The 14074-nt window shown below is 45.8% G+C and overlaps 1 protein-coding gene across 1 annotated transcript in view; it reads right to left on the reverse strand.

Moving 5' to 3' along the window:
- SNTG2 (syntrophin gamma 2) overlaps positions 1-13539 on the reverse strand; it is a gene marked incomplete at its 3' end in the record, with an annotated part of 195282 nt that extends 181743 nt beyond the window's left edge. Inside the window, exon 1 of the mRNA XM_081254610.1 lies at positions 13426-13539. Within this exon, the coding sequence (XP_081110736.1) occupies positions 13426-13497 (72 nt within the window). The 5' untranslated portion in view covers positions 13498-13539. The remainder of the gene's footprint in view (positions 1-13425) is intronic.
- Between the last annotated feature and the right edge of the window lie 535 nt (positions 13540-14074).

Here is a 14074-nt window from a genome sequence, read left to right on the forward strand (position 1 = left end):
AAAACTTTAGTCTTCAAGAATTAATTGAGGAGAGTGCCAGAATAGCGACTAACTGTTGAACAATCATCGACAAGAAGACAATGGAACTCACCAAAAAAGATACCCCACATCCAAGGACAAAGGAGAAGCCACAATGAGATGGTAGCGGGGGCGCAATCACGATAAAATCAAGTCCCATGACCCCTAGGTAGGTGACTCACAAACAGAAGAACACTTATACAACAGAGGTCCACCCACTGGAGTGAAGGTTCTGAGCCCCACGTCAGGCTTCCCAACCTGGGGGTCTGGCAACAGGAGGAGGAATTCCTGGAGAATCAGACTTTGAAGGCTAGTGGGATTTGACTGCAGGACTTCGACAGGACTTGGGGAAACAGAGACTCCACTTTTGGAGGACACACACAAAGTAGTGTGCACATCAGGACACAGGGGAAGGAGCAGTGACCCACAGGAGACTGAACCAGACCCATCTACTAGTGCTGGAGGATCTCCTGCAGAGGTGGGGGGTGGCTATGGCTCACCGTGAGGACAAGGACACTGGCAGCAGAAGTTCTGGGAAGTACTCCTTGGTGTGAGCCCTCCCAGAGTCCGCAATTAGCCCCACCAAAGAGCCGGTGTAGGCTCCAGTGCTGGGTCGCCTCAGGCCAAACAACCAACAGGAAGGAAACCCAGCCCCCCCATCAGCAGACAAGTGGATTAAAGTTTTACTGATCTCTGCCTGCCAGAGCAACACCCAGCTCTACCCTCCACCAGTCCCCCCCATCAGGAAGCTTGCACAAGCCTCTTAGATAGCCTCATCCACCAGAGGGCAGACAGCAGAAGCAAGAACTACAATCCTGCACCCTGTGGAACAAAAACCACATTCACAGAAAGATAGACAAGATGAAAAGGCAGAGAGCTATGTACCATATGAAGGAACAAGATAAAACCCCAGAAAACAACTAAATGAAGTGGAGATAGGAAACCTTCCAGAAAAAGAATTCAGAATAATGATAGTGAAGATGATCCAGGACCTCGGAAAAAGTATGGAGGCAAACATGGAGAAGATACAAGAAATGTTTAACAAAGACCTAGAAGAATTAAAGAAGAAACACCTAGAAGAATTAAAGAACAAACAGAGATGAACAATACAATAACTGAAATGAAAAATACACTAGAAGGAATCAATAGCAGAATAACTGAGGGAGAAGAACGGTGACCTGGAAGTGACCTGGAAGACAGAATGGTGGAATTCACTGCAGTGGAACAGAATAAAGGAAAGAGAAAGAAAAGAAATGAAGACAGCCTAAGAGACCTCTGGGACAACATTAAATGCAACAACATTTGCATTATAGGGGTCCCAGAAGGAGAAGAGAGAGAGAAAAGACCCAAGAAAATATTTGAAGAGATTATAGTCAAAAATTTCCCTAACATGGGAAAGGCAATAGCCACACAAGTCCAGGAAGTGCAGAGAGTCCCAGGCAGGATAAACCCAAGGAGAAACACACCAAGACACATAATAATCAAACTGACAAAAATTAAAGACAAAAATTATTAAAAGCAACAAGGGAAAAATGACAAATAACATACAAGGGAACTCCCATAACGTTAACAGCTGATTTCTCAGCAGAAACTCTACAAACCAGAAGGAGTGGGATGATATATTTAAAGTGATGAAGGGGAAGAACTTGTAACTAAGATTACTCTACCCAGCAAGGATCTCATTCAGATTTGATGGAGAAATCAAAAGCTTTACACACAAGCAAAAGCTAAGAGAATTCAGCACCACCAAACCAGCTCTATAACAAATGCTAAAGGAACTTTTCTGGGTAGGAAACACAAGAGAAGAAAAGGACCTACAAAAACAAACCCAAAATAATTAAGAAAATGGTAATAGGAACAAACATATTGAAAACTACCTTAAATGTGATGGATTAAATGCTCCAACCAAAAGACACAGTCTCACTAAATGGATACAAAAACAAAACCCATGTATATGCTGTCTACAAGAGACCCACTTCAGACCTAGGGACACATACAGACTGAAAGTGAGGGGATGGAAAAAGATATTCCATGAAAATAGAAATCAAAAGAAAGCAGGAGTAGCAATACTCATATCAGATAAAATAGACTTTAAAATAAATAATGTTACAAGAGACAAAGAAGGACACTACATAATGATCAAGGGATCAATCCAAGAAGAGGATATAACAATAATAAATATATATGCACACAACATAGGAGCACCTCAATACATAAGGTAAATGCTAACAGCTATAAAAAGGAAATTGACAGTAACACAATAATAGTAGGGGACTTTAACACCTCAGTTACACCAATGGACAGATCATCCAACCAGAAAATTAATAAGGAAACACAAGCTTTAAATGACACAATATACCAGATATATTTAATTGATATTTATAGGACATTTCATCTGAAAGGAGCAGATTACTCTTTCTTCTCAAGTGCACATGGAACATTCTCCAGGATAGATCATATCTTGGGTCACAAATCTAGCCTTGGTAAATTTAAGAAAACTGAAATCATATCAAGTGTCTTTTCCAAACACAGCACTATGAGATTAGAAATCAATTACAGGGAAAAAAACATAAAAAACACAAACACATGGAGGCTAAACAATACATTACTAAATAACCAAGAGATCACTGAAGAAATCAAAGAGGAAATCAAACAATACCTAGAGACAAATGACAACAAGAACATGATGATCCAAAACCTATGGGATGCAGCAAAAGCAGTTCTAAGAGGGAAGTTTATAGCAATACAATCCTACCTCAAGAAACAAGAAAAATCTCAAATAAACAATCTAACCTTACACCTAAAGGAACTAGAGAAAGAAGAACAAACAAAACCCAAAGTTAGTAGAAGAAAAGAAAACATAAAGATCAGAGCAGAAATAAATGAAATGGAAACAAAGAAAACAAGAGCAAATATCAGTGAAACTAAAAGCTGGTTCTTTGACAAGATAAATAAAATTGATAAACCTTTAGCCAGACTCACCAAGAAAAAGACGGAGAGGATTCAAATCAATAGAATTAGAAATGAAAAAGGAGAAGTTACAACAGACACTGCAGAAACACAAAGGGTCCTAAGAGACTACTACAAGCAACTCTATGCCAGTAAAATGGACAACCTGGAAGAAATGGACAAATTCTTAGAAAGGTGTAACTTTCCAAGACTGAACCAGGAAGAAATAGAAAATATGAACAGACCAATCACAAGTAATGAAATTGAAACTGTGATTAAAAACAAAAGTCCAGGAACAGATGTCTTCACAGGTGAGTTCTATCAAACATTTAGAGAACAGCTAACACCCATCCTTCTCAAACTCTTCCAAAAAATAGCAGAGGAAGGAACACTCCCAAACTCATTCTATGAGACCACCATCACTCTGATACCAAAACCAGACAGAGATACTACAAAAAAAGAAAATTACAGACCAATATCACTGATGAATATAGATGCAGAAATCCTCAACAAAATACTAGCAAACAGAATCCAACAACACATTAAAAGGATCATACACCGTGATCAAGTGGGATTTATCCCAGGGATGCAAGGATTCTTCAGTATAGGCATATCATTCAGTGTGATAAACCATATTAACAAATTGAAGAATAAAAACCATATGATCATCTTAGTAGACGCAGAAAAACTTTTGACAGAATTCAAAACCCATTTATGATAAAAAAAAAACCCTCCAGAAAGTGGGCATAGAGGGAACCTACCTCATCATAATAAAGGCCATACATGACAAACCCACAGCAAACATCATTCTCAATGGTGAGAAACTGAAAGCATTTCCTCTAAGATCAGGAACAAGACACGGAGGCCCACTCTTGCCACTCCTATGCAACATAGCTTTGGAAGAAACTATGTAAATACTGCTGTCATGTAGTGCTTCTTCTTTGGAAGAAGAAAAAGAAATAAAAGGAATACAAACTGGAAGAGAAGTAAAACTCACTGTTTGCAGATGACCTGATACTGTACACAGAGAATCCTAAAGATGGCACCAGAAAACTACTAGAACTAATCAATCAATTTGGTAAAGTTGCAGGATACAAAATTAATGCACAGAAATCTCTTGCATTCCTATGCAGTAACAATGAAAGATCAGAAAGAGAAATTAAGGAAATGATCCCATTCACCATTGCAACAAAAAGAATAAAATACCTAAGAATAAACCTACTGAAGGAGATAAAAGACCTCTACTCAGAAAACTTTAAGACACTGATGAAAGAAATCAAGGATAACACAAACAGATGGAGAGATATACCATGTTCTTGGATTGGAAGAATCAATATTGTGAAAATGACTATACTACCCAAAGCAATCTACAGATTCAATGCAATCCCTATCAAATTACCAATGGCATTTTTTACAGAACTAGAACAAAAAACCTTAAAATTTCTATGGAGACACAAAAGACCCCGGATAGCCAAAGCAATCTTGAGGGAAAAAAACGGAGCTGGAGGAATCCGACTCCCTGACTTCAGACTATACTACAAAGCTACAGTAATCAACACAGTATGGTACTGGCACAAAAAAGAAATACAGATCAGTGGAGCAGGATAGAATGCCCAGAGATAAACCCACACACCTATGGTCAACTAATCTATGACAAAGGAGGCAAGGATATACAATGGAGAAAAGACAGTCTCTTCAATAAGTGGTGCTGGAAAAACCGGACAGCTACACGTAAAAGAATGAAATTAGAACACTCCCTAGCACCATACACAAAAATAAACTGAAAATGGATTAAAGACCTAAAAGTAAGACTGGACACTATAAAACTCTTAGAGGAAAACATAGGAAGAACACTCTCTGACATAAATCACAGCAAGATCTTTTTTGACCCACCTCCTAGAGAAATGAAATAGAAACAAAAATAAACAAATGGGACCTAATGAAACTTAAAAGCTTTTGCACAGCAAAGGAAACTATAAACAAGATGAAAAGACAACCCTCAGAATGGGAGAAAATATTTGCAAATGAATCAATGGACAAAGGATTAATCTCTAAAATATATAAACAGCTCATGCAGCTCAATATTAAAAAAAACAAACAACCCAATCAAAAAATGGGCAGAAGACCTAAATAGACATCTCTCCAAAGAAGACATACAGATGGCCAAGAGGCACATGAAAAGATGCTCAACATCATTAATTATTAGAGAAATGCAAATCAAAACTACAATGAGGTATCATCTCACACTGTTCAGAATGACCATCATCAAAACATCTACAAACAGTAAATGCTGGAGAGGGTGTGGAGAAAAGGGAACCCTCTTACACTGTTGGTGGGAATGTAAATTGATACAGCCACTATGGAGAACAGTATGGAGGTTCCTTAAAAAACTAAAAATAGAATTACCATATGACCCAGCAATCCCACTACTGGGCATATACCCAGAGAAAACCATAATTCAAAAAGACACATGCACTCCAATGTTCATTGCAGCACTATTTATAATAGCCAGGTCATGGAAGCAACCTAAGTGTCCATCGACAGACAAATGGATAAAGAAGATGTGGTACATATACACAATGGAATATTACTCAGCCATAAAAAGAAACGAAATTGAGTTATTTGTACAGATGTGGAGGGACCTAGAGAATGTCATACTGAGTGAAGTAAGTCAGAAAGAGAAAAACAAATATCGTATATTAACGCATATTTGTGGAATCTAGAAACATGGTACAGATGAACCGGTTTGCAAGGCAGAAATAGAGACACAAATGTTGAGAACAAACATACGAACACCAAGGGGGGAAAGCGGGGCAGGGTGGTGGTGGTCGGATGAACTGGGAGATTGGGACTGACTTATATACACTAATATGTATAAAATAGATAACTAATAAGGGCAAAGGATTTTTCCAAATGTGCTATAACACACACACACACACACACACACATGCACGCACACACTGGCTCCTGTTTGTAATCAATTATATCCCACCTGGATCTTTTGTTATTAACCCCCCCCAAAAAAAGAATTAATTGATAGTCATTATTCTAGAGATATGAGTATCCTCCCTATTTTTCTCCCGACCTACGGGTGAGTCACAGAGAAGTTGGTACCTGCGCACGGTCGCACAGAGTCCCCTGAGAGCATCCAGGCCCCAGACTCTGGGGTCACAGAGCCAGGGTACAACCGGGCAGCTGATGGTCCAGAGCAGCTCCCAAGACGCCAAGCTGAGCACTTATGATTAACACACACGGTATTCTCTGAAGGTCGTGTCTCTCTCCCTCAAGACAGCCATAAACGTCCGCGATCATGTTTTCCATGTGCCACTCTTTTCCTGTGCACACAGCCACAGTCGTACCCCCAGCAACAAGCAGCAGTCACCACTCGGGGCAGGGAGGAAGCACCTGTCGCCCACCACTCGTGGCCCCCTGCCCCGCCCCAAAGCCTGCGCTTCCAGAATCTACCTCCTCTAGTGGTCATGGAGGGGGGGTGGGCGGGGAGCTGGGGGGTGCTCGCCGGCACGCACCTGTGTCTGGACCCCTCTGCCCTGCTTTGTCCTCTCAGCTCCCAACACAGCTCCTAGCAGGTGCTCAGACTTTGCTCTGTTAACGATGTGCACGCATAAACAGTGTGCACGCAGGTGCAGGTGTGTACACATCTGTAACCACACAGCACTTTTTTTCCAAATGACATTTAATTTTACCTTCATAAAGTCCTGACCCCTTCAGGAAAGGCCTCAAGGCTATGAAAAAGGCCAGCCTGGCGCCACTTCTCCTGGCTGCCCTCCCCGGCAGGAAGGCAGGGAAACCTCTGGCATTTCTAAGGCCACAAATGCAGAAGCTGCTATCTGTCTACCGTGTCACACAAGCCATGACAGCCTGGATCTGTCACCAATGACAGGACTAGCACTGCCTGTGCCGAGGCCACACACCTTCCCCAAAGCACTGCTGCCGCCGCATGGGGTCCGAATGTCCCCAGGTTTACAGATGAGGAGTGATTTCACACTCCTCAGCACATAACAAAAGCTTAAGATAATTATAACGTGAAGAGTCAACGAATGGAGCCATTTGGTAAAGTGTAGTTATCTGAAGAGAAGTCATTAAGGATAATGTTCAACAGGACAGAGACGAGAGGAGGATACGGTGCATTTTACCAGGGACAGTCGTGCTGATTTGTACAACTGACATCAAAACGCAGCTATTATAAAAATATAAAGGCACAATTTTATCCAAACCCGAAATAGCTAATCAGGGCTTCCCTGATGGCACGGAGGTTAAGAATCCACCTGCCAACGCAGTGGACTCGGGTTCGAGCCCTGGTCCGGGAGGATCCCACATGCCGCGGAGCAACTAAGCCCGTGCGCCACAACTACTGAGCCTGCGCTCTAGTGCCCGTGAGCCACAACTACTGAGCCCCCGTGCCACAAGTACTGAAGCCCGCACGCCTAGAGCCTGTGCTCTGCAACAAGAGAAGCCACTGCAATGAGAAGCCCGCGGACAGCAACGAAGAGCAGCCCCCGTTCGCCGCAACTAGAGAAAGCCCGCGCACAGCAACAAAGACCCATCGCAGCCAAAAATAAATAAATAAATAAATAAATTTACAAAATAGCTAATCATAAATATAAATTCTCAGTACAAGAGCCAGAAACAGAACTTTCTCCCTCTTACAGCATGACATACCATTAATTCAGATAAATACTTATGATTCAACAGTGAGTATCAGCTGTTACATACCAGGCATGTCATTTATTTACTCAGTCTTGCGTCTCTTTCTAAAAGAAAGGGGAACTTCCCTCCTCACTCACAAGCAGCCTCACTGGCAAAGCTGCAATCATGCCCTTTCCAAAGGCAAGCGTTGACTTAGGCTGGTCCATATTTACACCTGAGGGTGGGATGAGGCCCAAAAAACATACGGGCACCAGATACCCAGACAAAGGTGGGTTCTGGAAGCAGGAGAGAAGGGGCGCGACTGTGACTGGGAATAAGCAGGGCTGATGGAGGCTGGGACAGAGGCCAGGGAAGGGGTCAATGTCCAGGGAGAGACGAGAGCATGAGCAAAGGCCCTGAGGCGGCCTCAAGGACACGAGCACATCAGACAAAGACCTGAGCTGGGTGGGTGGTGCTGCTGTTGTCTGACACATAAACACAGAGAGAGAACGGGTTCGGGATTAAGATTAGGCAGAGGATCTTGGAAGTGTTAACTGAACAGCCAAGCAGGGCTCACCGAGGCACCGTGTTGGGCATCAGTGGGTTAACCAGAGGCGGGTGAGGCCGCCTGGAAACATAAAGTGAGAAAAGAACCTACAGCAGAAGGTCTGTACCCCCCACTCTGAAAGGCAGAGCAGAGAACTAGGTCCCCAAAGAGCCGGAGACGGAAGGAGGAAAAGCAGAGGGTCGGGGAGGGAGGTGTGCCAGGTGAGCCGTCAGCAGCTCAGACCACTTAGAGGTGGAGCCAGGAGGGGGCAGCAGGTCTCGGGCCTGGGGACACGGCGGCCTGAGTGTCCCAGGGACAGAGGTGAAGATGGTCAGCTGGGGGCAGGGACCACGAAGGGACAGCTCCAGGGGCAACACGCTCGGAGGGAAAGAGTCAGGGAGGAGGGTCCAGCTCCCCTTACACCTCTTGGATTCTGACTTAGCAAGGGAAGCTGCTCTCCCTTTAAAGACCCGACGGCCACCGCACTTAGTTTCTGAAAGTTGTGTCATGCAAAATGTGTGCGAACATTGTCAAATGCGACATTTATTGTCAATAGAAAGTGTTGTAATTCCTGATAGGAATAACTGGCAGTTATGTCACACTTTATAAATACAGATTATTCTCCTAAGCACTAGCTCAATGAACAAAAATGTCCTAATGTAGAATCTGGGTGCATTCATGTGGTTATATTCTTACTGATATTAATTCATAAAATACAATAAAATAGACACCTGCTGAGAGCATTCACAGTCATTCTAGAAATGGAATTGGATTCTTACAATGATTTGTCATTCAAACTACTTCGATTAAAATATAAATAATTACAGTTACTTCTCTTTTAGTCAACGCTTAAATGCAATTACCACTCACTGCAAAGGGGAGGGGAGTCAGCCTTCAACTAAAATCAGCACGAGAAATAAAGCAGTATGAATGCTAATAACACCATGAGATTTACAACACCGAACCTTACTGTTTATATGATCGTATTTATAATAGTACAATTCAATGCCATAATACAATGATATTCATCCAAATTTCAAATGAATTTTGGTGCCTATCAAAACTACAATTGATGTCAAATATCAACCGTTTAGAGTCAGATTTATTCACTCAGAATAATAAGTGTGACTGTAAATAACCTGCAGACAGTGCTGAGTGCAAAGCGCAGAGACACAGCCGCTCTGGAAACTCTCACAGGAGAAGCAGGTCATTGCCGGTGCCAGGGCTCCACGGCAGGTCAGCTCGGTGCCCACACGTAACTGGCCTTTTCTAACGGTTTCCAACAGGGCCTGCTGAGCTGTCCGCTAAGCAAGCTAAGAGACACATTCACTTTTTAAAAGTCCTACTTCTTTGCTTAATTAAAACATAGCTAGTTAACAATATTTATGGATGTAACAAAATTTATGGATTTCTACAGCCTCCGTAGAAAACAGAAACTGTCTCACCAATAATTTTAATTGAGAAATCACAACAGCATAATATTCGCCACACTTTTTTAACAGCCTTGAAGATGAAACGCAAGAGAGGAAGGAGGTGAGGGCTGCGGGGAGGCCCAGAGGGTGGGCGTCCAGGGCGCAGAGCCTCTGCTGCTCAGCACAGAATGAGTGGGGACCTCAGTGGCCTGGGGGAAACTGACATCCAGTGTTCGCTGAAAACAAGCCCAAAGCTCTCCAAAGGTACCATCTGAATGACAACATGCAGTAACCAGCTGGTACTAAGGAAAAGCACACGCCAGTCTAAACACAAATATTTTTTTCCACAAAATTCGCATGCACTTTTCTCCCCAAAGCATTTCTTTAACCTGCCTTGGTAAATTGCAAAAATACAGGTAGATTCTAATTAGCGAGTTTCTGAGGATGTCGGAATCAGGTCTGAAGTGACTCAGAACCCAGACCACAGGTTCTTCGGGTGAGGGGGAGGCAGGGGACACACGGTTCCCCGTCCCCGTCCCGCCTGGAGCGGCCACCCATCACCCGTGTCCACGTGCCTCAGAACGACTGTCTGCTCGGAGAAGGACAGCACAGGGGCCAGAGGTACAGAGACAGACCTCACGTGCCTGACGCCACCTGCTTCCTGTGGTGGCAGGCGAGCTGCTCTAGTAATTCTGCCGCTGGGGTACCCGTTTGACCGAGAGGGAACCCGGCTGTAAACTCACTGACACGAGCTCCCCTCCCGCCACCCAATGATAAAGCAGCTCAACGTCTCCATCTGCCACTCACTCCCTTGATGGAACTCACATCAGTGCTGCCCTCTTGTCACCCTTCTTAAGTGTGTCTCCTGGGACATCTAGGGACATGGAACTAAATTAAACTTGGATCTTGGAAACCAATCCAAGATAGGAAACCTATCTCCTGGTAAAATCAGGTAATTCCCCATCTTAAAATATGTGAATCTTGCTTATGACATCGTAGAGACCATCAGAAATTCTACACTTGAAACCAAAGATGAGTCAGCAAGGATGAGAAACATGTGACAAAAGCATAGAACAAACGGACATCCTTCCCCAGAGGTTACCTGTTTCCTTTAGCTCCCGCGATAACTCACATCTCTAACTAGATGACGAAGTGGTGACATTACTTAGATGCACACTTTAAATGACCTGACATGCTCTCACCTTCCAGTCGCCAAGCTCACCGTGAGAACTCACATATGACTGGCTCTCCCAGGCTTCCAGCCCCTGGACTGAAGCAATGATGTTAATTAAAAACAGAAACTTGCGTTCAGCACAAACCAACAGCAGTGGTTGAACAGGAAAGCAGGACACCTTTACACACTGCACTGGCAGCTCTCCACCCAGGGGTTTAACCACAGGGACACAGGAGACTCAGGGACACAGGTATATGAACTGGCTTAACTTAGGGAATACAAGTAACAGGGAACGGCTACCTAAAACGAAAGGGAAAAAGAAGTTCCAATCCTGAGCAAGAGACATTCAAATGTGGCCAAGTTCTCATGATTCAAACCAGCAGTCATAAAGAACATGTTGTTTTTCTGACTTCAAAATAAAATGTTTACAACTAGAAATATAATGGGTTTGAAGCGACTTTGTTGTCTGTCATCATTTTTCTAATTAGAAGCACTAAGTTCTCCTTCTTAACGGAAATGATTAAATAACTATGTAAACTCAATGATGTTATGGATAGTTACAGATAAGAAAAGCATCAAGTGTGCATGGTTGTCTAGGTTCCAAGGATTCATGTGAAAAATGTATGGCCATCAGAGGTCCACAGTGCAAAGACGTTTAGGGCCATTTTCCAGCCAAGGTTCCAGCCATGATTGTGAGCTATGAACATTCCTGTTTTAAAAGACACATGTGTAGACAGAACAGTTAACAGATCTGTTATAAATGAGCAAGAAGCTGAGCCCTGCTGTAGGCTGGAGCACGCGGCATCTGAGCACACCTGATTACTTAGGACACCGGAGGGACCATTCCTGCTACTACGGGATCCATGTTACTATTCCAACACTTGTCCTTTGGTGCTGACAGAACTTCCTGGCTGGAACACAATCACAGCTGGAACCTTGGCTGGAAAATGGCCCTAAACGTCTTTGCACTGTGGACCTCTGATGGCCACACATTTTTCACTTGAATCCTTGGAACCTAGACAACCATGCACACTTGATGCTTTTCTTGTCAGTAACTATCCATAACATCATTGAGTTTACATAGTTATTTAATCATTTCCGTTAAGAAGGAGAACTTAGTGCTTCTAATTAGAAAAATGATGACACACAAGAAAGTCGTTTCAAACCCAGTATGAGGCACATAGGATGCATCTTATAATCAAGGTTCTTATTACAAGTAAGCACTAATTACAGCCTCAGCAAATGGGGTATGGAGCCCCTTTCTGAGCCCCCAATTTAGTGTCTTAATGTAGTCAACATTTAGCACCTTGGACAGTACTTATTTGAGTACCTGCAGTTGACATATTTTTTAAAAACTTAAGTTATTGCCAATAACTCGTCCACTGGGTCAGTTATGCAGTATGATCAATCCACTTGGTTCTTCCTCTATAATTACAGTGGTTATAAACAGGACGGCTGCAAGAACACCTCAAGCAGATGGGCAGCTCCTAACCAGCGAGGGCATGGCTGCAAGACTCCAGGCAGTGACAGAACTCCCAGCCTCTCTTTCTTAAGCAGTTTACTTCCGATTACCCCAAGCACATCTTCCCGGTTTAATTTCCACCTGCAGTAGCTGGAAAACTACTCTGTGACAAAGTGCTTTACACAATCAGCACGGAACTTTACATGAAATGTAATTTCAAGATTTTGTAGAAACACCCCAAAATTGTATAACTTGATGGAAGAAGCAACTGTCTCTACATAAGCTTTTTTTTTTTTAAGAAAGTCATACAGTCATTAGTACTACTGCCCTGGTTTAGAAGCATCCTGACACACAGAATTTATAAAAGCCTTCAACCCATAGTCTCCGAAACATTTCTCAGTTATCCTGAAAAGGATTGCTAGACACACGCCGGTTTTTATTGTCGCTCCCGGGCTTAGGGAGTCTGTGAGGACAAACCCGAAGGGAGGCGGTTACAGCCGGATTAGTCAATCAGTCGGGGAGCCTCGGCTGCGGTTCCTAAACTGTTTCCAGAACACTCGGTTATGCTGCGGGTGGCGACGCGAAGGCTTCCAAGAACTTTTCGTTTTTGACTGAGCCACATTTCTGTTTTTCCCCAACAGTTAAGTTATTTAAAAGTAAGAGGGTGGAGGGGAGTCGTCTGGGGCAGGGATAAGAAGCGATGTCACACAGACACGCACGCACGAATCGGTATCACGAAGGGGGCGTCCAGAGCTGAGCTGTCCCCTAAGTAGCGGGGCGCTCGGCCAGGGGGACCCCAGCACCGGGCAGAGGCCCCCCAAGACGGAGCTGAGCTCAGGAGGACGCCCGCCGCGGCCCCCGAGGCCAGGAGCCGCTCGCAGGGAGACAGGAGGGGCGAACCCCGAACGCCCAACCCTGGAGAACCTGGTTCCCACGGACCACGGAGCCGCTGCACCTTCACGACAGGGAAAGGCAGACCCTATAAGTTTCCGTCTGGGATGCTGGATCGGGAGGATGGAGGGTCAGGGGGTCTGCGCCCGCCCGCACGAGCCGCACCGGGAGATGGGGATGGGGACGCAAGAGGGAAGGGGGCGCCGGGTGAGGAGGGGGCGCGGAGGAGAGACAGGGGCGCTGGGAAGGGGAGGGCCTGGAGGGAGAATGGGGTGCAGAGAAGGGGGCGCGCGCAGAAAAGACGGCCGGGAGGGCCGGCACTCACCCTCGCGGGCACTAGCAGGCGGCCGGGGCGCCCGCGGGGGGCAGCCGGGGAGAAGGGTCCCTCGGCGCTCATCGTCGCCCACTCGGCGGGACCCAGCGCTCCGGGCCGCGCGAGCTCAGCGCCGAGGCCCCGCGCGAGCCTCCTAGGGCCCCGCGGGCGCCACGTCCGCGCCCCTCTGCGCTCCGGCGCCGCTCGGGCTCGGTTCGGGCTCCGCGGGCAGCGGCGAGAGGAGCCGAGCGCCGCCCACCGCCCTTGAGCGCCGCTCACCGCCCTGAGCACCGCCCACCGCCCTGAGCGCCGCCCACCGCCCTGAGCGCCGCCCACCGCCCGTGACCACCGCCCACCGCCCTGATCGCCGCCCACGCGACCCGCCGGGAGAGGAGGGGAGCGCGGCTGCCGAGGGGCAGGGACGCGTCCGGGGCTGCGGCGCTCCGGGGGAGAGCGGGAGAGGTGACAGCCTCTGGGTGCTGCCGCTCCCCCGGGCCGGGGTCGAGCTCTCCTCCCGCTCGGCGGCTCCTCCCCACCCCTGCTCCCCGGTGGATCTGACCTGGGGCGTCCCCCCGTCCGCAGTCGGGTGCCTCCGGCCCTTCCCCGCCCTCGGATGGGCGCAGGGCAGCTGCCGCCGGGTCCCTGGGGACCCCTCCGCCGG

Source organism: Mesoplodon bidens (genome assembly GCF_964165515.1).
Source record: "Mesoplodon bidens genome assembly, chromosome: 14".
In the NCBI taxonomy this organism is placed as follows: domain Eukaryota; kingdom Metazoa; phylum Chordata; class Mammalia; order Artiodactyla; family Ziphiidae; genus Mesoplodon; species Mesoplodon bidens.